Source organism: Cylas formicarius, unplaced genomic scaffold, assembly GCF_029955315.1.
Source record: "Cylas formicarius isolate icCylForm1 unplaced genomic scaffold, icCylForm1.1 PGA_scaffold_7__23_contigs__length_41026272, whole genome shotgun sequence".
Classification (NCBI taxonomy): domain Eukaryota; kingdom Metazoa; phylum Arthropoda; class Insecta; order Coleoptera; family Brentidae; genus Cylas; species Cylas formicarius.
Genome location: NW_026844352.1, coordinates 39,966,447 through 39,992,236, shown reverse-complemented (window position 1 = coordinate 39,992,236; position 25,790 = coordinate 39,966,447). Strand labels below are relative to the sequence as shown.

The 25,790-nt window shown below is 34.1% G+C and overlaps 2 protein-coding genes across 2 annotated transcripts; both read left to right on the top strand.

Moving 5' to 3' along the window:
- The first annotated feature begins 1,198 nt into the window (after positions 1-1,198).
- LOC132705290 (alpha-N-acetylglucosaminidase) lies at positions 1,199-22,422 on the top strand. The gene is made up of 14 exons (XM_060675783.1): positions 1,199-1,289; positions 2,533-2,693; positions 5,344-5,519; positions 5,569-5,787; positions 6,393-6,830; positions 9,864-9,948; positions 11,403-11,552; positions 12,816-13,031; positions 14,270-14,356; positions 14,408-14,598; positions 18,958-19,078; positions 19,135-19,228; positions 20,534-20,704; positions 22,271-22,422. The coding sequence occupies exons 1-14, from the start codon at positions 1,232-1,234 to the stop codon at positions 22,411-22,413; spliced, it is 2,310 nt and encodes a 769-aa protein (XP_060531766.1). The 5' UTR covers positions 1,199-1,231; the 3' UTR covers positions 22,414-22,422.
- Positions 22,423-23,066: 644 nt separating this feature from the next.
- LOC132705443 (uncharacterized) lies at positions 23,067-24,168 on the top strand. The gene is made up of 3 exons (XM_060676031.1): positions 23,067-23,180; positions 23,274-23,585; positions 23,649-24,168. The coding sequence occupies exons 1-3, from the start codon at positions 23,093-23,095 to the stop codon at positions 23,699-23,701; spliced, it is 453 nt and encodes a 150-aa protein (XP_060532014.1). The 5' UTR covers positions 23,067-23,092; the 3' UTR covers positions 23,702-24,168.
- Positions 24,169-25,790: the final 1,622 nt, after the last annotated feature.

The following is a 25,790-nucleotide window of genomic DNA, read 5'->3' as shown; positions in this document are numbered from 1 at the left end:
TTATCAAATATTTTTTAAATATATTTGCTTTTTTTTTTGGTAATTTTAGCTTAAATATTGTCCATGTTTTCCTCCATAATCGTTCATCCGATTGGCAGAATTCTTTAACCGGCAGACGCCGATACAGTGCAATAACATTTATTTCTGGCATTATTTAGATTATATAAAGGGTTTTCAAATTATAGGCAAAAATCTAAAACATCTAGAAAATTGTTTTTTTACTGAGTAAATTATTAGCCATTAAAAATATGGCTAATTGGTTCAAACGATGTCATAGGCCGCATCAAGACCTACAATTTTTGTATTTGCACATACGCTGCTCGGGATATTTGAAATAATCCATATTGAAATCGTTATTTCGGGCACTGCCAAGATGCGATGACGTCATTGATAATTACGGGGCACTGCATGGTTTCAGAAAAAACTTATTTTATCGAAAACCATTTACTATTCTCAAAAAAATTCTTGGACCAGGAAGCGTGGAAAATCCAGGGCTATAATCCCTACTTCGAACAATGATTGTATCATATACAGGGTGTGTCGTTTATAGGCAAAAAATCTAAAATATCCTAAAAATTCCCGTTTTTGTGGGTAAATGATTGGCGATAAATGAGAAACCGTTAAAGATGGGATAATTTTATTTGAACGGTATCGTAAAGCGTGTCGTGAGAGAGTTTCAGGTTCCGTCAATTATACGGGGCGAGTCCTCAAAATACTGCCGTGAATCTTTATTAACAAGTTCTTTAAGCTGTTCCGAGTAACCTAATGCAGTATCATCAGCAAATTTGAAGTACCTTGCTTTTAAGTTAGCATATTTTTAAATTTAAATTGTTAAAACACAATTTTTTTTCGTCACACTTTTCGAGCCGCCCTGTATACTTCAAAATAATTTAATTTACAACCTCTGCATTTACAGTTTTCTCATAACTTTCGAAATCAATGTTAGTTGAATCAACATTTCACTACTAAATAGGGTATTCACATTTTATGCCACATGTTCAAAATTGTGATTTAAATAACATAACTTTTAGGTTATTTTTTTCAGTAAGCGATCCTCAGGTTCGGTACGTCCAGCCTAACAGACCCTGTTTTATTTCATTTAGGCCAGTATGTCCCTGGTCGAAATTATACACTCAAGACGAGTCGAGATATGAATTATCTTGTCAATGATAAACAGAACTCGAAGTCTACGTAAAATCTTCTGCGACAGTGATCGTTTAAGTCGGTAAATATGCTTGCGTCAACGTTATTGTGGCTGTTCGTGCTGGTAATAGGGATCAGGTGTCGTGGTAAGTTCTTACAGCTCAATTCGAATTATTTCCCATTTAGTACAATTCAAACATAAGAATTTCAAATTTAATTGTGCGCTTATCATTGATTACGTGTTGGGAAGAAAAAGCACGGAGAAAATGCTGGGAAAATATTTGTTTAGGTTTCCAGAATGGCTGACGGGGGGCATTCTTTAATTTTAAATTAGGTTTTCGAAGAATAATCGTTGCTAGCGAGGACCGCTTATCTATATCTTTCCTAATCTATAATATGCAAGATATGGTATGGTATGGTGTGTCTGGCTCCGTGAAAACCAAAAGTATACAGGGTGTTTGAAAAGAAAACTTCATATGGACACATATCCTAAATGTTTTAACTTTTTAGATTCAAGGTAGTACATTTTATACAAATAAAATATTTGTTATTCTATTTTTGATATTTTAACGAAATTTGTATCAAGAGTTATTATTTAGAGAAACCCATTTTTTCAATGTTCTACTTTTTAAAAAAAAGTTGTAATCAATTTATTAACACACGATTTTGATAAAAAATATTAACAGTAGGTAGCGTTTTTTTTTCAAATGAAAATCGTTTATTATTTATCTTATTAAACTAACCAAAACTGTAAAACTAAAAAGAACAGTATTCCAATTTGTTCTTTCTAGTTGGTAACTTAAAACTAGATATTCGGTTTTAGATAGATGGTTTATTTGTCACAAAAAAAGTTCTCGATTTACAGTCAGTGGCACGTCACTAACAAATAATGACATTTCTCGGCATGCTGTCATATTAACGATGTTGTTATGACCGCTCAGAGAAGAGGTTTTTACTTTTTTAAGCGAAGACTTCCTAATACGCCACCTTCAACAGAAAATTACAACAAACATCATTAAACAAATTGCACTGAACAACGGCTCCAATCCGTCCATTATCGATAAAATTATAAATAAAAAACAAATCCAGACAACAGTAACTAATTATGCTACACACTTAAACACAGAAAAACACATTGTTGAAGACAATTTTGATATTTTACATACAGCCACAAAAAGTAGAAAATTAAATTTATCGAAAGCCATGGAGATTAACAAAATGAGACATTCAAAAGTATTGCTTAACGATCAATTAGATTTAAATACCTCTCCATTATTAAACTTAAATTCTCACAACAATAATTATGGTTTTATTGTCATTTTTCGGTATATATAGTAGTAGGTGGTTTCTAAATATTACATTTGACCATGTCCGCTCTTTCTTCGGTAGATTTCGAGTCTACTTTGGGCCATATAAGGACGAGTACCAGCGTTGAAGAGCAAAAGAGAGCCGTCGAAGACTTGCTCGTGAGGCTGATTCCTGAAAGGGCTACGGATTTCGTCATTAGCATCGATCCCGCCCTAAGTCAGGATAATAAGGATGCCTTTACGGTTGAGTATATCGTTCCGAAATTAAGGGCTCGCATCGCTTGGAATATTTAGATTATTTCCAAATTTTCTAGTACAAAGTTCAGGATTTTCATCAATAGAATTTAAAAGTTCTTCTTCAATTTCTAGAGTTCTTAGAGTCCGATGGACCCCTTTTAAATGATCATTTGTTCTCTACTTGTTTCATCACCTTCTATGTTCATTTGAAAATATTCGCGTATTTGGTATGACTCGGTTAGGAAAGTGTTAGGAAACTATACAAAAAAATGCATCAATTCCTCATTAGTAAATTCTATCATTCTTTTTTAAAATAACAACGCTCGGATATTTTAAACACCACATTAGAGTTGAACTGAGGTGACTTCTACTTGCCAAAATGAACTGGAACTAAAAGTTCAGATTTTCGCGAAATTATATATTATGACATGACAATTGTTTCGACAACACCGTGTCTTTATCAAATGTAATATTTACAAACTACCTGCTACTATATATACGGAAAAATTACCATAAAACCTTAATTATTGTTGTGAGAATTTAAGTTTAATAATGGAAAGGTATTTAAATCTAATTGATCGTTAAGCAATTCATTTGAAAGTCTCATTTTGTTAGTCTCTATGTCTTCCAATAAATTTAATTTTCCATTTTTTGTGGCTGTATGAAAAAGATCAAAATTGTCGTCAAGAATGTGTTTTTCTGTGTTTAAGTGTGTAGCATAATTGGAATCTAGACTATTGTTTTTAAACGCTTTTATATGTTCGTTAATGCCAGTCTTGAAGGATCTACCTGTTTGTCCCATATAAATTTTAGTACAAGATCCGCATTTCGACCTGTAGACACGCGATTTTTGAGATTTTCGAAATTTCGTTTTATTGTTTTTTACAAATTTTCCTATTGTGTTTTTAGTTCTGCAAGCTATTTTTAAACCACATTTTGACAAATGTTTTGACACTTTTTCACTGGGTTCTCATATGTATGTAATTGTTTTAAATTGTTCGTGTTCTATATTAGATTTCGGATAAATAGAGTTTACTGTTGTTTGGATTTGTTTTTTATTTATAATTTTATCGATAATGGACGGATTGTAGCCGTTTTTCGTCTAAAGATACTATTAAACCATTCAAAAAATCCTTGTTTCACCAATGGGTTAACCTGTTTCCGAGTGAGGGTGAAATCTATTAAATCTATCACATCCATAGGTGGAATACTGGAATACTCTTGGGTTAGAAGGGATTTTGATATCTTTAATTTTGTTGATTAATTCAAAAGAATTTCTTATTGCAAATTTTGGTTTAAAATCTGTGTGGAATTTTAAAATATTTACTAATTTTGAGTTTAACTGCTGGAGCCGTTACATAAGACACGACTGGTCTAATGGGCATATCTTCTTTACGTAATTCAACTAAAGAATATAATTTCGGCTGTTGTGGATTCATAATTGTTATAAAATACTTGTCTTTGTCATTAAATAGTGTGGAGTTAACATAACTCGGTAAGATCGTGTTTGATACATGTTTTTACCACGTTAAAGTACTACATTTAAAAACCGATGTCAAACAACTGTCAAACAACCGCCTTGACAACAGAATTCTTACGGGCACAGCCTACTACAATGATACGAAATATTTATAAACATTTAAGAAATGCACTTCAGAGTTTCCGTATATCGATTTTTTGAAGTATTTTAATAAAATGGATTGATAATTACTTAAATAAGAAAGAATAATGATAATCATTCTCCCTTTGCTGTCAAATTGATGATGTTGTTATGAAAATGTATAAAAAGATTTTTGATTCTTAATAAGGCGAAAACAAGTGAAGCAAGCACCAAGCACCAAAGAAAAAGAAAATTGAAAATAATTTTGGTCTAGACAAACTATTGCACTATCTAATAAATGTTGTTTCATGGTAGGGATAACTTATCTCTGACATAATATGGTATTTTTAAAAAGAAACTTCCACACGCCACTGTAACACTGGCGTTATTTTCAACACGACGTTTCGGTTTTCTCTTGATAACGTCTTTAGGCAACGGAAGTTTTTTGAAGCGGAAAATCGAAAAGCACTTTTAGAGATTTTTTCAACCTGAAAATGACAACAGATTCGTATTCACGACTATCTAAAAGCAACCAGACGTGACCAAAGCTTTTAATATAAAAAAAAAAAACATTGTAAATGACGATAATTTTGTATGTGATTTTAAGATCTTACAAATTTTAAAAACACTTTTTAAGCGACATTTAGTTTTTAGCGGAATCTTAAAACAACATCATTAATAAATAATAAAATGAAAATATAAATAGCTAGTGAATTTTACTGTCAATAAACAAAAAAAAATAAACAAACATTCTACAGGAGTAACACTTAAGCGAACCTCAATAGACTTAGTTAAGTTTAGTCCTGAATAAGAATTCGTCGATGTTTTGTTCTTAAAGAAGTTCCTAATAGAACTTCTTGATATTTGACATCACAAATTGGTCCCAGTTAGCCATGTCTGCAGGTTGATGTGATAAGGAACATAAGGTTGTAGTGCGTTTTTAATTGATCTATCCAACAAAAAAAAATCGAACCGTAACCAAAGATTTCAAAGGAGTGTACAGTTCTTAAGTGGGACACATTAATTAATTATAATTTAAATGTACGTAATTTTTAGTTGCAAAAAGTGGGCGGAACCGTTCAGGTCAACGGTAGTACAGGAGTGGCTGCTGCCTCCGGAGTCCACCACTATCTGAAGTATTTCTGCGGCTGCCACGTGTCGTGGGAAGAGTCCCAACTGAATTTGCCTGCCGAATTGCCCGACGTGGACGTTTTAATCCGATTTAACGACCGGTAAGATGCGTCCTCCGATTATAAATTTGATAACAACTCTTCGTTGAAGGTTCCGATACTATCAAAATGTGTGCACTACGAGCTACAGCTTCGTGTGGTGGAGCTGGGAACAATGGGAGCGTCACATCGACTGGATCGCCTTGAACTCTTTCAACCTGGTGCTTGCGTTTCACGGCCAGGAGGCCATTTGGGAAAGGGTGTACTCCAAGCTGGGTCTAACCGCATCCGACATAGAGGAACATTTTACCGGGCCAGCTTTTTTGTCTTGGTAAGTGGGATAGTGGGCATAACCTGTTTTGAGGCTGCGCAACATTCAACAGGATGGTAAAAAATGGCGTTAAAAAAATATAAATTAAGATGATCAATCAAGATGATTCGGTTAAAATTGAGCAATAACCACAAATGGGTACGAAGGTAGACAATGCAGAATGTCGCGATATGTAAATATTAAATTAGATAGTTGTTAGATAGTCAGTCAGGGCACTCTTTAAAATATATAAAAATTTCCTGTTCTGGCCGATATGTCAAAAAACGAGTGGACTAAAATATAAAGCGTGTAACATCATTGTAATCGGATTAGGATATTCTATTAAACACCTATAAAATATACAGGGTGTTCCATTTAAGAAAATATCATGTATGTCAGAAAATTGACAGCGTCATACGTCGTACGTCACTTGGCCACTAACCCTGCATTTTCTACAGCTTCTACAAGTTAAAATATTATCAAGGTAAATTGAAAGCACTGTGCGTAGCCCGTCCAACTAGAAAAGTCACCTTACTTTTCGACCGCACCCCGTATATAGGGTTATCGTTACGTACGAGACTGCAGTTTATTTAATTTTTACCTTGAGATACATTTCCGCGTTTTAGGCTGAGAATGGGCAATGTCAGAGGATGGGCGGCTCCTTTATCTAGCGCTTGGCACCAGAGGTCGCTGGCCCTGCAAAAGAACATCCTCAACAGGATGCGACAGCTCGGTATCACGCCGGTGTTGCCGGCTTTCGCGGGACATCTGCCTAGGGCGTTCAAACGGATCTATCCGAACGCGACGATGACCAAGATGGACGTGTGGAACGACTTCAATGATACCTATTGTTGTCCCTATTTCCTCGACCCTACCGAAGATCTGTTTAAAACCGTAGGGGTGGCGTTCATCCGGGAGCAAATTGCCGAATATGGTACTGACCACGTCTACAACTGCGACAGCTTCAACGAAGTTGATCCGCCGACTACCGACCTCAGCTACCTCGCTGACGTGGGCAGGAGTATTTACGCGGCCATGACGGACGCTGACTCGGAAGCTATATGGTGAGTGCTAAGCTATTTAGTCGGTCTCGATCTTCATTGTGCTGCCCTTCGACGGACCCTCCCCAAAAAACCTTAACGATGTTATTATAATACGACCAAAAATATAGTGCACTTCCCAGATAGCAGCACAATATCTCCAGTATATCCCGTCAATGTCCCATTTAAGTCGCATGTCGAGGATATTCTTGGAATATACGTTAGCATATATATTAAGGATATACTGTAAAATACATCCCAGGGATCTCCTCGGAACGCATAGCTTCCGGCTTTACCGTACACGATATACCACAGATATGGTAACGGAAACATCAGAATAGAAATAAGGGAAAAAAGTGAAAACCCGTAAAACAAAATGAAACCTAAAAAGTTAAATTTCGAACAACTGAGAAGGAAGATGCTTAGTTTCTTAGATTTGTGGTGTTTTGGGAGACATTTTATTGGCAACGTTCTTGTGCACATCTACATCGACGTCAGTGTTGGCAAGTCCTAAAAAAACCGGAATCAAACCTTTAAATTAAACTTGTTTTTATTATATATTTATACATGAACGAGACAAGAAACACTTTTTAAATAAAAATACCAAGGAAAATACGGATTCATCGAAGTAAAAAAAATACAAAAACGTAAAAATAATATATTTATAAGATCCCATTTGGCAACACTGTTCGGCTGCAACCAATGACGCAACTACTCGCGATCGTGCCGTGCCGAACTCGCTCGAGTCTCATCGGCTTCTCCTCCGTCTCGTCGTCTGTCATCTTTTCAGCCTTGTTTTTGTTAGCGGTATAGTCTGTTCATAGATGTTGGAATTTCCGTCAATGGAGCCGTTTCTTCCGGATGCTTGCTTGCTGGCACCACGTTCAATGCGAGTCAAGTAAACATTGTTTATAACTTCCTTAGTCTCAATAGAAAATAGTGTTTTCTACATTTTGGCGGGAGCATCTCCTGAGATAACACTAGACACGCACATATTTTGCATAATTCGCGCATGATTCAACACACGCTGTATTACACACGAAATAAGAATGATTACTAATAAACTTAAACTAAGTAGCATACCAATCCAAAGAATATTAAATACAGGTAGGTATAAAATTATTTTCTATTACGGACCACAATTTTACGTGAATCTAAATTCCAAAACTTCAGGTAATAATCTTATTGCATTGCATGTTAATGACCACCCTTGGATAGTCCCATTCAAAAGCAGTTGGTTACTTTCTTATATCTATGAACAGACCATATATTTTTTTCTTTCTGATATATTTCTTGAGTGTTGACCATTTTTGGCAGTGTTGAATAATGTTTTTATATAAAACACCATAAATCCTACTATAATTAATTCTCAATGACAATCCTGATAGTGGAACAGAATTAGTTTTAGATATTTATATGTACCTATTTAATGTCATTGCTTTTTCTTATTGTAATTTAATAAAATTATACTAACCGAAATTAACAAAAAAACAGATAACTTCCATAAATGCGGGCAAAAGCCAGCACGATGAAGATTGAGACGGACTATACGGGGGTCAGTCGATAAGTTCCCGTCAAGATGGCAGAGATGATACGATATGTCTTCTTCAGTGAGTCGTAACTATTAACAAGTTGTAACATTGAACTGGAAACTAATAATAATCTCTCATTATTAGATTTTATTGTTGCCGAATACATCAAATCTTATTCGAACAAATAAAATAAATTAAAAATAAATCCGATAGGGGCATTTGTGGGACACCCTTGAAAAATACAGCAAAAAAATGTGGATGCGTTGTCAGGCACGGAACTTATCACACTGCCCCCGTATAGTGCGTTTGGGCTTCGTCTTGCTTCGAACTAAATGTCTGCGTGTTTCACGCCTTTGTACTGCGCAGGTTAATGCAGGGCTGGCTTTTCGTGCATTCGTTTGTCTTCTGGACACGGGAAAGGGTCAAAACTCTGTTGAGTTCTGTACCAACCGTAAGTTTTCATTTTCCCACATACAGGATGTCCAATTAGTGTGTTAAAGAATTATATCTACTTTACAATTTGTTTTAGAAAAAAATGTTTGATACAAAAGTTATAGGTAAGACTAAAAGAAACAATTTAAATCTATTTTCAAATATACAGGGCAATTCATAAATATGTGAGAAACTAAACTTACTTTTTATCGCATTGACAGATACTCAGCGAGCAATGTAGGCTTTTTGTATTAAATTTTGTAATGTAATTTTTTTACTATTTATTATTAAGATTAGAGTTTTTAGTAATTTTTTTATTTCATAATGTATTTTTAATATTTAGAATAAATTTAGGATATTATTTTTTTTAAATATTATTTTTAGCTGTAAGAGTATGTAAGTAATTTTTAATATTTAGTATTAGCTTTTTTTATTAATTAAATGAATTACGTATATAGGTATATTAGGTATATTTCTCATTAATACTATTAAATAGGTTCTTTAATAGTTTTAGCTTCTGGGAAGATATATAGAAAAAGCAAATACAGAGATCTTTTTTTCGTTTTAATTCGTTTATTGTTATTTTTTTTATTATTATCTATACTATCCTATGCTTGATTATGAAGGGCGAGAAAAAATGAAATATATATTATACTTCCATTAACTACTCATCCTCTTTCATTTTTATTAAGCATTCTTAACAAGCAAACTTAGTATTTTTTATGGACACTCCAAAAATTCGTCAAAGTATCAAATGAATTACCGTACCACTTTATAAAATTATAAGCACAATAAAATTAAATCTGTTACAAAAGGCCTTAAAAATATAGGTTATTAAACACAGGGCATTTTGACGAAAAAATGGCCACAAATCATTGAGTCATATTAATGTCATAATATACAGGGAGTTCTATTAAAAATATTTCTGAATTTCCACATATTTATGAATCACCCTGTATTTTTGGAAATAATTTTCAATTGTTTCTTTTCGTCTGATCTATAACTTTCATATTTACCTTTTTTTTTGAACCAGCAATAAAAGAGATATATTACTTTGACACACTGTTTGGACACTCTGTATATCTCGATATAGGGTGATGCAAGGATGGTTGTTCTACTCCAGCGACTACTGGGACGACACCGACAAGGTGAAATCTTTCGTAACTAGTGTTCCCACGGTAGGTACGACGAAACACAATGGGTGGGGCGTTAAGAATACTAGTAAATCAGCGGCGAATCAGTAATTTTTCAGTGCTTGTGGATCTGATTTATTAATTCTTTTTTTTTAATCAGATATAGCGAACTTTCGAGGTGATTTTTGACTAAATGAGGTAATTGAACATGTTAACTGCCTATCGAATGCGAATGCTTACTTAAAACTTAAAATGTTTTAAAGAACAATTCCGATCAGAAATCAATGGCCACACCGTCTAATTTTTTTTTTCAAAGAAACTTTCACAGGCTACTGTAATACTTTTCACAAAACTTCTGGAATCGGTTTTTGCTGAGTCGAACTTGCTGACGTTTCGCTAATCATCCTGTTGGCTTCTTCAGAGTTTGACTGAAACTGGCTCGCATTTTATCCTGTAAATGCTTTTATATTGTTTGAGGGGGCTTTTACTTGATGAAAATCCATTTATCAAAATAAATAAGAACTAAAAGTTCAGACAACACCGTGTCTTTTTTTATTTTGATATTTTGATATTTTACATACAGCCACAAAAAGGAAAAAATTAAATTTATTGGAAGCCATGGAGATTAACAAAATGAGACATTCAAATGTATTGCTTAACGATCAATTAGATTTAAATACCCCTCCTTTATTGAACTTAAATTCTCACAAAAACATTAATTAAAATTTTTATGGTTATTTTTCGGTATATATAGTAGCAGGTAGTTTGTAAATATTACATTTGATAAAGACACGGTGTTGTCGAAACAATTGTCATGTAAAAATATATAATTTCTGAACTTTTAGTTCTTATTTATTTTGAACTACTGATGAGTGTATTTGTCTTAGTCTTAATGCGAAGATGTTGAGAGATTTTTGGACAAGTGGTAAAAACGTTATAATTCTTAAAACTTTTGATATGTGGTCAACGCTATTTTGAATGTAAGGAAGGACCACAGTGGCAAGTGTAGGACTGCTTTCGGCCTCATTGCTATTGAAAAGTTGTGGTGAAGTGTATTTTATGATCGAACGCTTAATACCCTTAATATGGAAATTATATTAAAATCTTAGAATCTGGAACATAACGTTCTCACCTTAATCGATAAATGCTTGTTTGGAACATATTTTTCTTATAAATTTTTGAACAAACGTTGGGACACCAGCATTGCGGGAAAGAATACATTTGGAATGACTGAACGAAAAATATTAACTGGACTCAAAGAAAAACCAGATATCAAGTTTTAGTAGATAAAACTAACATTCTTGCACGTAGTCCATCAAGGAAAAATCCGAGAATCTGTATACTCATCTATATGGGAACCATCCGAGGCCACGTTCATGTGTTTATGCCCCCTCAAACAATATATAAGCAGGTACAGAGTAAAATACGAGCCAGTTTCGGTTAAGCTCTGAAGACGCCAACGTTAGCTAGTTTTTAATGTCGAAGAAAATCTTCCGCAGGGTAAAATGATAATCCTGGATCTTCAATCGGAGCAGTTCCCTCAGTACGACAGGCTGGATCAATATTTCGGCCAACCTTACGTGTGGTGTATGTTGCACAACTTCGGAGGCACACTTGGAATGTACGGATCGGCCACTATCATCAACGAGGCAAGTTATAGTCGCCATGATGCGTCAATAAAACGCCGGACAGAATTTACAATGTTTAATTATTATCATTAATTGTTGATTATTATTTCTCTCTCTTTCTAAGAGGTCCCGCCTGGTGGAAAAATAGAAAAATAGATTCGCATCAAGTGATTTAAGTGATGATCTACTTCACTATTTAATTTAAAATCATGATTTTAATCGAACTCCTATTTTTTAAAATATTTTTTTTAATGAGAGCAACAGAAAAAGCGCAACGTAAAAATATTATCACAAATGAAAAGGAAAACGCAACTCTTTAAAAAAGGAAAACATATAAAATATTAACATACATTCCACTGCCTAAAAAGAAAATAAAAGCATTAAAATAAACAATGGATTTATTGGCTTTTATTAAATTTATACTACTACTGTTCTCATATTTTTTTGTTTTTTGAAATTTTTATTTACTTTTTGAAAATTGTGTCTAGGAGGCTGTGAGCATCACAAATACTATTTACCTGGTCACCTGATCATGGGAAAAATTATAAATGAAACTTTTCTTTACTTGGTTAATGGTAAATAGCTTTTGATGTAATTAATTTTTTACTATAACCTGTAAAACCGGTTCCTTTTTTGCAACATTTGGAAACTAAAATTTTCAAAACCGGTTAATTGTCAAGTCGATAAGATTAAGAATGCAGAAGAAACTTTCGAAAAGCTAATTATTATTCTCGTCATGTTTATCTAACATCCAATCACAATATTGAATTTTTCTTACAAAGTCGGCTTCATAAAGATGTCGATGAAGGTTATACTTAAAATAATGATGGACGTGTTTTTTTTTAATCCTCCTTACAGATTCTCTTAAGATGTGTAATTCTAATGAGACTAATCTTAGCGACGCGGCTGGATCCCACAACATCGATTTCCATTTCTTCACTCATAATAAAATTATCATTATTTATTATTTTATGGATTTTTTTTTGTGGATTTTTCATTTTCAATTTCAGCTTTCTAGAGAAAGAATATCAACAGTTTTTTCTGCATAGAAACAAAGCCACCTAAGTAATATTTTGTTTTTATAAAAATGTATTTACTTATCTGGTTTTTTCATTCCTATTGCATTTACGATGTATTTTTTTTTAATTTTCGCGGAATGTTGTGACACACGTAATGGGGTTCACAAATGTTCACAAAAATAAAGCACCTGTAGTAAAGAAGTTGGCACAGTACTTTCGATCATCGAAATGCGTCTATCGATGACGCGAAATCCGTCCGTTTCAGGAAGTTATCAAGGCCAGGAACGCGGCAAACAGTACCATGATCGGCACCGGGCTAACAATGGAAGGCATTAACCAAAACTATGTCATTTATGACTTGATGAGCGAGTCGGCTTGGAGACGACAACCTACCAACCTGACTGAATGGTTCATCGATTACGGCGCCAGGAGGTACGGCAAAAGCGACCCGAGCTTGGAATACGCCTGGAACATACTGAAAGTACGTATGTTTCGAAATACAGGGTGTCCAAAATAAAATACGCAAAAAAATCATTTGAAAATTGGGTATCGATTTCAATTTAATTATTATAAATGGAACATTTGGCATTATCAGACAAAAATTACATATTTTTATTATATATATTTTATTATATAGAACGTGACGTATATAACAATTAATGACATTTGACGTTGCGTTAATATATTACATATTTAAAATAAACATAATTTTATTTTTTTTATGGCAAAATTTAATTTTGTTGGTTTAAAATTGAATGATATATTTTGTTAAGGCGTGTATATATAAGACGAACAAGCCAGTATTTAAAAAATAGGATCAACGGACATAAGTATGACAAAAAAAAACAGCTCGTCATACCCATCACTACACACACATTCAATTTTCCAAAATTTAAAGTCCTACTAACAGAACCTAAGACCAAAAAGAGAGAACTTTATGAAAGCATAGAAATAAAAAAAAAACACAAAAATCAATTAATTACAAAACGGATTCTAAAGGCCTTAACAAAATATATTATTGAATTTTAAACTAACAAAATTAAATTATCCAATATATTTACTAATGAAAAACATCCGTATCTGCTGCAATCCGCACTAACTATGTGCTGACAAATTATGTTTATTTTAAATATGTAATATATTAACGCAACGTCAAATGTCATTAATTGTTATAAATGTCACTTATAGAAAATAATAATATTTTGAAAAAGTTTGAAATTACGATCTAAACAAATGACATTTGATAAAGATACAGTGTTGTCGAAACATTTGTCACATCAAAATATATAATTTCCTGGAAATCTGAACTTTTAGTTCTTATTTATTTTGATAAATGGGTTTTCATCAAGTAAAATCCAACTCAGTTCAATTTACGAAACGTTAATAGATATTTAAAGGAATTACGTTGTTTTCGAGAGACCGAATACCCAAGAGAATTTGAAGAATATATACATAAGACAGTCCAAGAAATTGCATCTATTAAAAATCCAGATGTTTCGCCAAGATCTCACTTGGCATTTTCAATGCTCGCGCTCCAAAAACGCTTCGAACACACTTTTCTGTTTTCGGAGCGCGAGCATTGAAGATGCCAACTGAGGTCTTGGCGAAACACTTTGGTAACCTAAACTTTATCGTAGAACCCATATTAACAAAGTTATCCATATGGTAATTTATGATGGGATTTATAATGGGATATCCGGTATATTCGCGCCGTTTCAGGACTCGGTGTACGACTTCAAAGGGATCGAGAAGATCAGAGGCCAATACGCCATCACCAAAACTCCCAGCCTAAACATATCTCCATGGGTAAATGACCTCTCAATAGATAAGTCGAATCTCTATTATCTCAGGTTGCAGTCTTGGTATAACTATTCGGCGCTGTTCGACGCCTGGCATAGTTTTTTGTCGGCTTCGGATAATTTGAACCACAGCTCGGCTTACCTGCATGATCTGGTAGACCTGACTCGCCAGGTACTCCAAGTGAACGGAGACATATATTACGTGAAACTGATCGACGCTTTCCAAAGCAAGAACTTCGAAGATTTTCGGTATGTAGTAGTAGGTTCATCAGAAACTTCAGCTTTCACGGCGGCCTTTGTAGTTTTATAAGAAAACCAAAATACTTTAAGTTTTTGGAAAGGTTTTGTAGCAGATAAGGCAAACGCCACTGTTATGTGGCTTCATATCTGTAGTACTCATTCTCAGGAAAAATGTTTCCAGTTTTGTGCTTAATTGTTTTCATCTTGTTCAAGAACGAAAAGACATTTATGGTCATTCCTTCTTCAATGTCATCAAAATACAAGTGTTATAAAATTGAAGAGTACAGGGGAAAAAAGATGAGGGTCCATTTTTTTTTTTATTTCGTATAATTTACGTTTAAGTGAGTTTTTCCGAAGAGCCTATTTTTTAGTTCCTCACATGATCTAAATTCATCGGATTCAGGTGGTAAGTGTACTCAATCTGACCTTTCTTCCATTTGTAGTAAATAGTAAATATTTTCACAAAATAAATCATAACCAATATATTATTTCCGATGTATGTTTTCTGCAACGTAATATACATGCTATAGAGTTAACAAAAATGGCAATACAAATCCAAAATATTTTTTGTTTCACTATTTTGGATTCACTTGAAAATGTGGTTCAAATTTATGTACCGCTTTTGTTAACTTTTAAGATCTTTCCTTTACAAATAAATTGTGACAAAAAAATCATAGAATGGGTGATGCACCACTGGGATAATATGAGTTAATAACGTGCACACCTGTAACACGTCATCGTCCCAGGAAATCTGAAGATGGAGCTGATTTTCATTCATTTTCGTATACTTATAAGGTGAGATTGTTAATAAACAACAAAGCCTTACTTGGTATAACTGCAAAAAGGCTACAACCTAGACAAAGCGGTTTAAAATTCAAGGGTTCAGTGCGAGGAAAGCACCCTTCCAGACCTAACCGACTTTCTAGAGAAGTAACAGATTCGGTCATGGAACACATTAGATGTTTTAAGGGTAGGATGTCTCACTATGGCTCGGCCAAAACAAAAGGTTTGTTTACCTGCTGAGCTCAATATTAAGAAAATGTACTCTACGTGCAAAGCAAAATATCCCGATAAATTAGAGGAATATTCAACACCAAGTTTAATATTGCTTTTGGATACCCACGATGCGATAGTTGTAGTATAGTTGATGAGTTGAAAGTAAAAATTGACACATTGAAAAAAGTTCTGTTCCATACTTATACTGAAATGTCAGGAGTTACATTTTACATTCCATTTTTAACCATCTGGATTTTGATGTCAAGAAGCTTACAATATTTTGTGACTCAACAGTGGACAAAATAAAAATTTCACGGTGTTTACAATGTTTCATTATATTGTTCATTTTGTTAAAAGACTCCAAATGGTTTTTCCTGTTCGTGGACATTCGTATCTAGCATGCGATAGAAATATGAGTTTAGTGAAACAGAGGACGTACGTTGAACTGCCTCAAGAATGGAATGCAGTTTTGAGGGATTCCCGAACAAAACCAAGCCCTTTTAAAGTTATTTCTTGTGAAAATCGGTCCAGTTCTAAGAGTTGGACCAAGTTTCTAGCGGATATCTGTATGCCCAAGTGTCCTGTTCCTTCAAGACCGGTCAAATAATTAACTGTAACCGAAAACCACCCTCGTATGATGATACATAGGGAAAGTTATAATGGAAAAAGACTTTCGCTACCTGAAAACTGTTAGCTCTTGTATCTTACGCTAAATTTCAAAACCTACAGCATCTAAAATGATTCTGTTCTCAAAATGCGCCGTATTTTTTTTTACAGCAATACTACATCGATAAGATTACAATCAATTGTGAGCCTTTGAAATTCCTTGACGAACATTCGATGCAGGTACTCTTAGACCCGTTCAACGACGTATACAAGACTGCTAATATTCCCCATGATTGGCTTCTATCTACTTTTCTCCCAATCCCAAAAATACCTCGACCATCTAAATGTGATGACCACCGGCTTATAAGAATACACAACATATGCGAAACTGAAGCCTCTACCACGCAATTTGCATTACGCAATGGCCTTGGAACTCGGGAAGCCATTTTCACGTTTGACGGTCTTGCCCAGAGATGCCTAGACGTCAATCAGGATGTCAGGCATGAAAAACTAATGGAAATCCTACAAAAACTGAACATCGACTATCACGACATGCAGATTATATCACAGCTGTATTGGGGTCAAGCCACTTTAGAAGACGAAGGTACAAAGGAAGTGTTAGGAAGAATGGGCAAAGAACTGGAAATACTCTTTACCATTGAAAAACACAAACTTGAGTTCCTGCTTTACAAGATATGAGCTGCTGAAACTCATTAATTATTTAGATCGGCAGTGTCAAAAATGAAGGTATGGTCTGTTCATAGATATAAGAAAGTGACCAATTGGTTTTGAATGGGATTATCCAAGGGTGGTCATTAACATACAATGCAATAAGATTATTATCTGAAGTTTCGGAATTTAAATTTAGGTGAAATTGTGGTCCGCAATAGAAATAATTGTATACCTACCTGTGATTAATATTCTTTGGTTTGGTATACTACTTAGTTTAAGTTTATTAGTAATCAATCATTCTTATTTCGTGTGTAATACAGCGTGTGCTGAATCGTGTGTGAATTATCCAAATATGTGCGAGTCTAGTGTATCTCAGGAGATGCTCCCGCTCAAACTTAGAAAATACTATCCTATTGAGACTAAGGAAGCTACAAACAATGTTTATTTAACTTTCATTGAACGTGGTGCGAGCAAGCAAGCATCTTTAGAAGAAACGGCCACATTGACCAAAACTCCAACATCACCTGTATGGAAAATTGTGAATAATACCATTTCAGTCAGAAAAAAATGCTCACATTTTCTGGAGTGGAGATTTGCCAGTTATACGAGGAACCAAGCGTGCCTACATTAGATATCTTAATTAGAAGCCTTGAAAAAGATGAAACCGGTGTTAAATGTGGCAAAACTACCTTAGGGAAGTGTATTCAACACATGGGTTTTAGATTAAAAAAAAATTGACAAAAAGCAAGTTTTAATGAAATCTTTTAGAATTCGGAAATGGCGACTGGAATATCTAGAAAAAAATAGGATTTACGGAGACCAACAAAGGCCAATTATTTACTTGGATGATACCTGGTTCGACACTTATGATACCCCGCAAAACGGTTGGGTTGGCTCAACTGATAAGTGTAAAACAAACGCGCCATCAAAAAGAGGTAAAAGAATAACTATTTTGCATGCTGGCTCTAAAGATGGTTGGATTCCAAATGGACTTTCTCTGTCGGCGAAAAATATTAAAGATTCTTCTATGGATTACCATGAAGACACCACCGCTGATTTATTTGAAAGTTGGTTTAAAACCAAACTAGTTCCAAACATTCCTCCTAATAGCGTCATTGTAATGGACAATGCAAGTTATCACAGTAGACAGTTGACTAAAACCCCTTCTCATATGACACAAAAGCAACAATCCAAAACTATATGTATAATAACGACATTTATTTTCACGAAGATTATACCAAAATGCAATTAATTGAGGTTCTACAACGCTTGAACCTACAAAAGGAATATGTCTGTGATAATTATGCAAAAAATGTAGGGCATACAGGTTTAAGGTTTCCACCTTGCCACTGTATATTTAATCCCATTGAACATGTTTGAATCTGCCATTCGTCGTAACAATGTTTTTCCCCGTGTTAACTCCAATGTCCTCAAACTTATAGAAACCGAAGTTTTTAACGTCCCTCCACAAAGTTGGGCAAATTCTGTTAAACATATAGAGAAAGCAGAACAATCGTATATCCATATTGCAAATAATATAGAACAAATAATAATTAGAACAGGCGATGATAGCGATAGTGATACTGATATGTGAATAATTTTAAGTAATTCAAGTAGGTAATAAAAATAATTTGTAATTTTATTTTAGATTTAAACATAAATACATACATAAATAAAAAAATATTGTTTCGTATCTTTCCTAACAAAACCCCAAATAATTAAATTCTAAGCAAAGTACGGACCTGTTCGGCCATATTTCATTCTTACAGCTTGCCCGGGTCTTTCCTTGATTCGTATCAGTTAGTCACTTTCTTATATCTATGAACAGACTTTAGCCATGATGATCGGCAACCTCCAGCAGGAGAAGCTGATACAAGAAGAAGAAGATTACAATAATAGATTATGGACCTTCATCTTTATTGTCAAGTTTTCAATATATATATTTATATATTTTTTGTATATTTGTCAAACAGTTTTTTACTTCAAGATAGCAATAATTATATTCCAAAATCCTTTTTTTGTTTACCCTGTTCCTAAATGGAAATAAAATTTACTCAGAATTAAGTTTGTACTTTTCAATTGTTTTGGTCTCAGGAATACGGCGATAATTTTCGACGGAATTTTTCGCGACTTGGAGATGATACTCGCGTCCGACAGAGCTTTTCTGCTTGGACCCTGGTTAGAGTCTGCGAAGCAGTGCGCCAACAGTAGCGAAGTATTACGTTTTGCCATATTAAGGTGCTAACCGTCTTACGGTAATTTGTATCGCAGGAGGAAGAACGACTGGAATACAACGCTCGCAATCAAATCACTTTGTGGGGACCCAACGGCGAGATTATGAACTATGCGATCAAACAATGGTCGGGTAAGGTTACAAAAGCTTTCAGTTAGCGCACAAGGGTGAAATTGAGATAGAAAGTTTATCTAAGGGCTAAAATAATAATATAATCTTTATTTAGCATTATGCTACATAAAAAATACAAAATATAAATTCTAAATATAAAATATAAAATTACAGATAAGCGGCAACCAAAAGCTAAGCACTCAGAAATCAAAATTTTTGAACATGACTAGAATAACATTCTCTCAACATAAAATTACCACAATTTCTTGTACTGTAAGAATAAATATCTCTGAAATAGGTAACTTCTTCACAAACATAATCGGGAACACACTGCTGTTTAATTTTAAAAATTTAAATTTGGTATTTCTCATTCTTTTTTTGTAATTCCAAGAAATCTTAGTATAAAAAGGCATTTTCTGTTTTCAAATGATTTTTAACAAGATTTAAGATTTTAAGAAAAACAAGGAGAAATTCTCGTCCCATTTGCAGTAAATTTGGTCTTCTTTTTTTTTCATACAAGCCACAATTCTGAAAAATGTCAATAAAATTCCAAGCAATTTAAGTATAAAAAAGCATTTTATGTCCTCGAGAGATTTTTACGAATATTTTAAAGAAAAAAGACATACCTATCACTGATTGATTAAAAAATCAAAATTATTTCCGAAATTCCCATTTAATTTGACATTTAAAAGACATTTTCTGTTTTCAAAAGATTTTAAAAAAATAAAAACTATTTTCTATAGTATCATTTAATTTGGGGTAAATTTGGTTTCCCCTTTTTTATTTTTCGTACAAGCCTCTACATAAAATAATTCAGAAAAATTTTAGTGTAATTTCTAAAAAGGCTTTTTCTCTTTTTGAAAGCTTTTTAAGAAAAAAGATTTCTTTAAAAATAAAAAAAATATTTTCGAAATTCTCATTTAATTTGGGGTAAATTTGGTTCCCCTTTTTCATTTTTCGTGCAAGCCACCATATAAAATTATTCTTAAAATTTTTAGAATTTTTGAATTTTTGAATTTTGGTTTGGTTGCTGGTTTTACATATATATAGCGACACAATGAACGTAATTATATTTTTAAAGCCAAAGCGATATAGTTTGAGACACACCATACGCCCAATGGAAAAAATCCATTGAGACCAAGTCCGGCCCGTTGGTTGGCCGACCTCTCCGATATTAAGAATCTCTGATTTTTTCTACGACAATATTGAACTTGACGAGTCCTTTTAAGGACCGCAGAAATACGACGGGATTGTTCGGCCTGCAGCCGCATGAATTTTGCAACGCGCAAAACGACGGGACGTTTAAAATTGTAAATAAATCTGCAGGAATCGTCGCGGACTTTCTGCATCCCAGATGGGGCTTGTTCGTTGAAGCGATGAACGCGAGTTTAATCGACAACGAGCAGTTCGACGAGAAAAATGCGACGCTACGGATGTTTCAGGAAGTCGAAGAACCCTTCACGTTCAGCAGGAAGAAATACCCGGTCGATCCTGCAGGTGCGTAAAAAAGTGCCGAAAACGCCATCTACCGGGCAGTTTGTTTTCGTAATAAAGGTGATTCGGAAGATTCACGTTCTTCAGCCTTTATTCATTCTAATACGTATTTTTTTAATTTTGAAATAGTTGCACGTCAAATAGCGTACAGGCTAGGGTAACGGGTGAAGTGCCCTTCGGAAAATCGAGCAAAATGGTATTAAGCAAAGTTGTGTAGAATTAAAAGTAATGCCTTAATATCAAAACACGAGCTACTAAGAAAAAAATAGGTTTTTGTTCGAAAAATATTAATAATTTTCTTATTATTTTTGGCGAAACATAAATTTTATGTTTATCGTTCCGATATTCAATACAAATTTTACAAAAATTATTTTTCAGTAGCCAAAGCACTGCTAATTAAGGAATAATAATTATTACAAAAACGAAGACAAGCATATAATCGCAGATAACCATCAAAAACTTATAAAATAAATGATAACATTAATATTATAAACCAGACTTAACCAATTTATAACTACACAATTTAACAAAATAGGAAAAATAACAAATTTTAACAAACTGCGAATAAAAACAGAAAAAATGAATTGTACGATCAGTTAGTGTAATATTTCTGTAACGAATTTTGAAGTCCTTCAAGATTGATATAAATATATATTTTTTTTAAAGTAATTTTTATTTATTTTTTTAAACTAATGATTTTTTTTAATAATAATGATAAAAAAAATACCTAAACCTCATGGTTTTTCCAATATTGTAATTTTTCAAAAAACTCTTTTTCTCGTGTCCTGTATGTAGTGATTGTCGCTGTTGGGGCCAATAATTTTTTTTCTTCTTGAGGCTAATAATTCTGATCCATGTTTTGAGTTCATTTTGAGAAAATAACTTGGGCGTTGATGTTTCACCTTCCCATTTATCTCCACTTGTAGACTGTCCAGCAGGAAGAAATGCCCGGTCGATCCTGCAGGTGCGTAACAAAGTGCCGAAAACGCCATCTACCGGGCAGTTTGTTTTCGTAATATAGGGGGATTCGAAAGATTCGCGTTCTTCAGCCTGTATTCCTTCTAATATATATATATATATATATATATATATATATATATATATATATATATATATATATATATATATATATATATATATATATATATATATATATATATATATATATATATATATATATATATATATATATATATATATCGCTAAAAGTATGGATCACGTGATGTTTGTATGCGCGAAAAAGCTGTGCGGAAGCCTAATCATGACTGATAAAAAAAAAATCTTTATTTGTAGAGCTGTGTAGTACATGTGTGCCAAATTTCATTAAAACATAATTATAATACAAATGACGGTACGGAAAATAAGGTTATTTTAACGGTTACTTTTACTACCCCATCGCGTGTGAAACAAATTAATTTCCGTGGGGATTTTATGGCCACAAAACGCCCTTAAGTTAAGGGCGAGGCCAGTCAAGGCTGGGCGGTATAATTTAGTGATTATTGTCTATGTAAATCTAGTTGATTATGAAAAAAAAACCGGGTCACGTATGTAACGATCACCCGTTTGCAGGTAGTCCCGTGGAAATTGCCAGAAAAATCGCCGACAAATATTGGTACACCTCTGTCGACGTTATTCCGGAAGCGAAGAACTTGCCAATGAAGAAACGCAAAGGTTTACTTAGACGGCTGAAGAAATTGAAGACATTTTCCTGATAATAAAGCTCACGGTTAAGAACTGTTTTTTATTTCCTGCATATTATGCAGGATGCTTCCGAAAAACGTGCGCCTAAAGGGCAGGTTCCTCCGTAGTTACAGGGTATCATTGTTTTTTATTAACTCCGGATGTATCCGAAACTAGTATATATTTTACCACAAAAAAGGTTTGCAGGTTTTGACCAGTGCTATTTTAAAAAATCTGTTTGTTATTAAGCAGGGAAATTCACTATTGAACGAAGGCGGCCTTTTATATTTCGGGATTTTAGTAAACTACTCCCGCCATCTGGTGACTAACGTCTTTACAGGGAAGTTTGACATTTTGAGGTTAGGTTTACTCAGTTACGTTTTGGTGACAGGGTGTTGTTTGTGCGTGCGTGTGTTGTGGAAGCCGGGGTAAGCCGATTTTTTTGGTATCGGTCAGAATCATTTTTTGCTAGCTGAGCAAATTATTGGTTATTTTTCTTCTTTGTGCGTGGTGGTCATTGACCAGAAGCGAAAATCCTCGACGGAAGTCGGCAATGGGCGAATGATCCTTGCAGTCGAGCCCAACATTTTTTTGTGAAACGCATAATTGAATTGAATTGAAGTCAGCGCATGTAGAATAAACATCCAACGATTAGCGTGTTCTTTAGTATTACTTTGTGCCTTGTGCAGTGAACGTTACAGTTCGTAAAGTATGGCATTTTCGAGGTATTTCACTTCAAAGGAATTAGAGGCGGCTATGGAGGAGATCGTGATGGATGAGGACAATAACAATGAAAGTCGTAAGTATTATTTGGATTTACGTATTCTGATGTATTGTAGCATTCCATTCCTTGTAAATTTATGCTAAAAACAACGTAAAAAAATATTTACAGAACATATTGACGCGGTTTGTATTACACCAGACGTGGATACCTTGACTGACGAAGAAGATATGAACGATAACATAAATCTACAAGAATTTGGGGAACCAACTGATATAGTTGGAACTTTCGAGTTACGTACACCGAATGATACAGCTGTCCTTCAACAGTCCTGTAATTCTTCAACTACTGAACCTGAATGGGACTCATCAGACGATGAAACCCTGGAATTCAAAAGAAGACGACAGCTTGCTTCTACTGTCAAATGGAAGAAAGGTCAGATTGAGTACACGCACACACCTATATCCGATGAATTTAAATCATGTGAGGAACTAAAAAATAGGCTTTCTGGAAAAACTCCTCTTGAAATATTTTTTATGTTTTTAGATGACGAAGTGATTGATTTGATTTTAAATTTTACATTGCTTTGCGACTTTTAAAAACTGATAAAACAATTACTCAAAGAAATCTTGCACCTGCCATAGGTGAAGTGCGTTATGATAATCAAGGTCACCTCATGATTGTTCATGCTAATAAAGCCCGAAGGAGATGTAGAATCTGCCACAGCCACACAATTTACGTTTGTAATAAGTGTAATGTGCATTTACATACTTCATGCTTTTTAAAATATCACCAAAAATGACACCGGGTCTTACCAGTGGTGCGATCACTCACCATTATGCGTTTTTTTGTAATAAATCAGGTTCTATTTGGAAAACAATCTACTTTTAGTTGTTTTCTGTCGAATTTGAACTTTTTGTATATTTATATGTAAATTATATGTTACATCTTATGTGCCCCAAAACATTATTTAATGTTTTTTTCCCAGTGGTCCGTTTACGCACCAGTATTTTTTTGTATGTTTCGAGTTTTTTTCGGCACATGTAATGTATTCTTTAGTGCAACAAAATAAATAACTTCAGAGCAAAAAAGTATTTTTTTTTTATTGGGATAATTTGGGTTAGGTATGAATTTCGTGAAGGTCGCCCAAAATCGGTGGTTGTCCAAGAAAACATTGATGCAGTGCGGAAACTGATTTTGCATGATCGTCATGTTACTTACCATCAGACTGAGGTTAGTGTGGAGTTAGTAATTACTTCCTTGACTTGTCTTTGATATAACTCGGTAGGATCATGTTTGATACATTGGAAAATTTGCGGTTTAAGAAAATTGTTGGTTTTTGAAATATATTCTGCACGTGTAAATATTATGTTATTCTCATTAGCTTTGTTTTTGACAATTTTTACTAGTGACATTTGAGAAATTTCTTTGTGTTTGTTGTTACCTATTAATTGAGAGTTTATTATATTCGCTAATACATGTTTGTTTAAATTACAATCGTTAATGTCCTTAATTGCTAATTCACAATCGATCCCTAAACATTCTTATTCCCTATTAATATACGACTGCTGTAAGTTAAAGTTGAAACCTTTTTGCAGAAATTCAACTTAAAAAAAGAAGCTTTTTAATACAAAACTTTATAGCCTATATAATACAAAACTGCGTAGTGGCTTTGTGAGACCGCCTAGCGATTTTTCGAAAGCATACGCGCATCGATGTTACAAATTTGGAACTGTCGACGTCATATTTAGCAAAGAGTAAAAAGGGCTTTGGTTATTTATGAAATGTAATTTTGGAAGAATGTAATTCATAAAAGACGTTTTATTGCTATTATTTTCGATTTTGACGTAGAAGCCGGATGGTTTTCTCTTCATCGCCTGCAGAAATCAACGATAGAAGCAAATTCGTGTCGCAAAGTGTAGAAGAGGCCCGGTATGGGATCCCTGAGGAACGTTAAACGAAACAGACGCAATCGTCTATTCAATGGTACCAACCAATAGTGTGATTTACAGGTTCCTAGGTCGTTATTACGCGGCCACATTGTACACGCGTCTAGAAAAACGTTGAAATCGCCGTTGAAAAGCAGCATAACCTACCTGGTCGGGTTTTGTAACAACCGCGCCCGTTTCTTCTGCCGAACAAAGCGCGCCCTCTGTCCGTTGCACCAAGAGAGTTTCACCAGTGAGACCTGGTGTCACATGGAATCCCATCGTATGTTATTAAAAGTTCAAGATGAAGTGCGTGTTTTGTTTAATACACTGTATAGAATTCTAGCAAATGTGATGGGAGAAAGTACGGAGGACTATAAGTGCGGTTTTATTGGAGATCGATTCACAATTGATCAGGCAAGTATAGTTCGCCAAACGATATACGGTTTTTACGAGATATTCCGGGATTTAACTTTGGTAAATTTTTATTAGAATAATTTAAATCAGCCCTGAAGCTGAAAAGCAGTTTTTACAGGAGCAAATCCATTTCCCGATAATAGCCCATTGTTTTCGCATTGCGTTTTCAAGGCACTAAGAAAAAAATCGTTTCTCGAAAACCGTTTGCGCAACCGACAATTTTTTCGAAAATGCATATTCAAAAAAACTGTTATCGAAAATTGGCTATAACTAACAGACTGTGTTTCAGATGTCAGTTTCTTTTACAATATGATATAGCTTAAACTTTTGTATTTAAGATTGT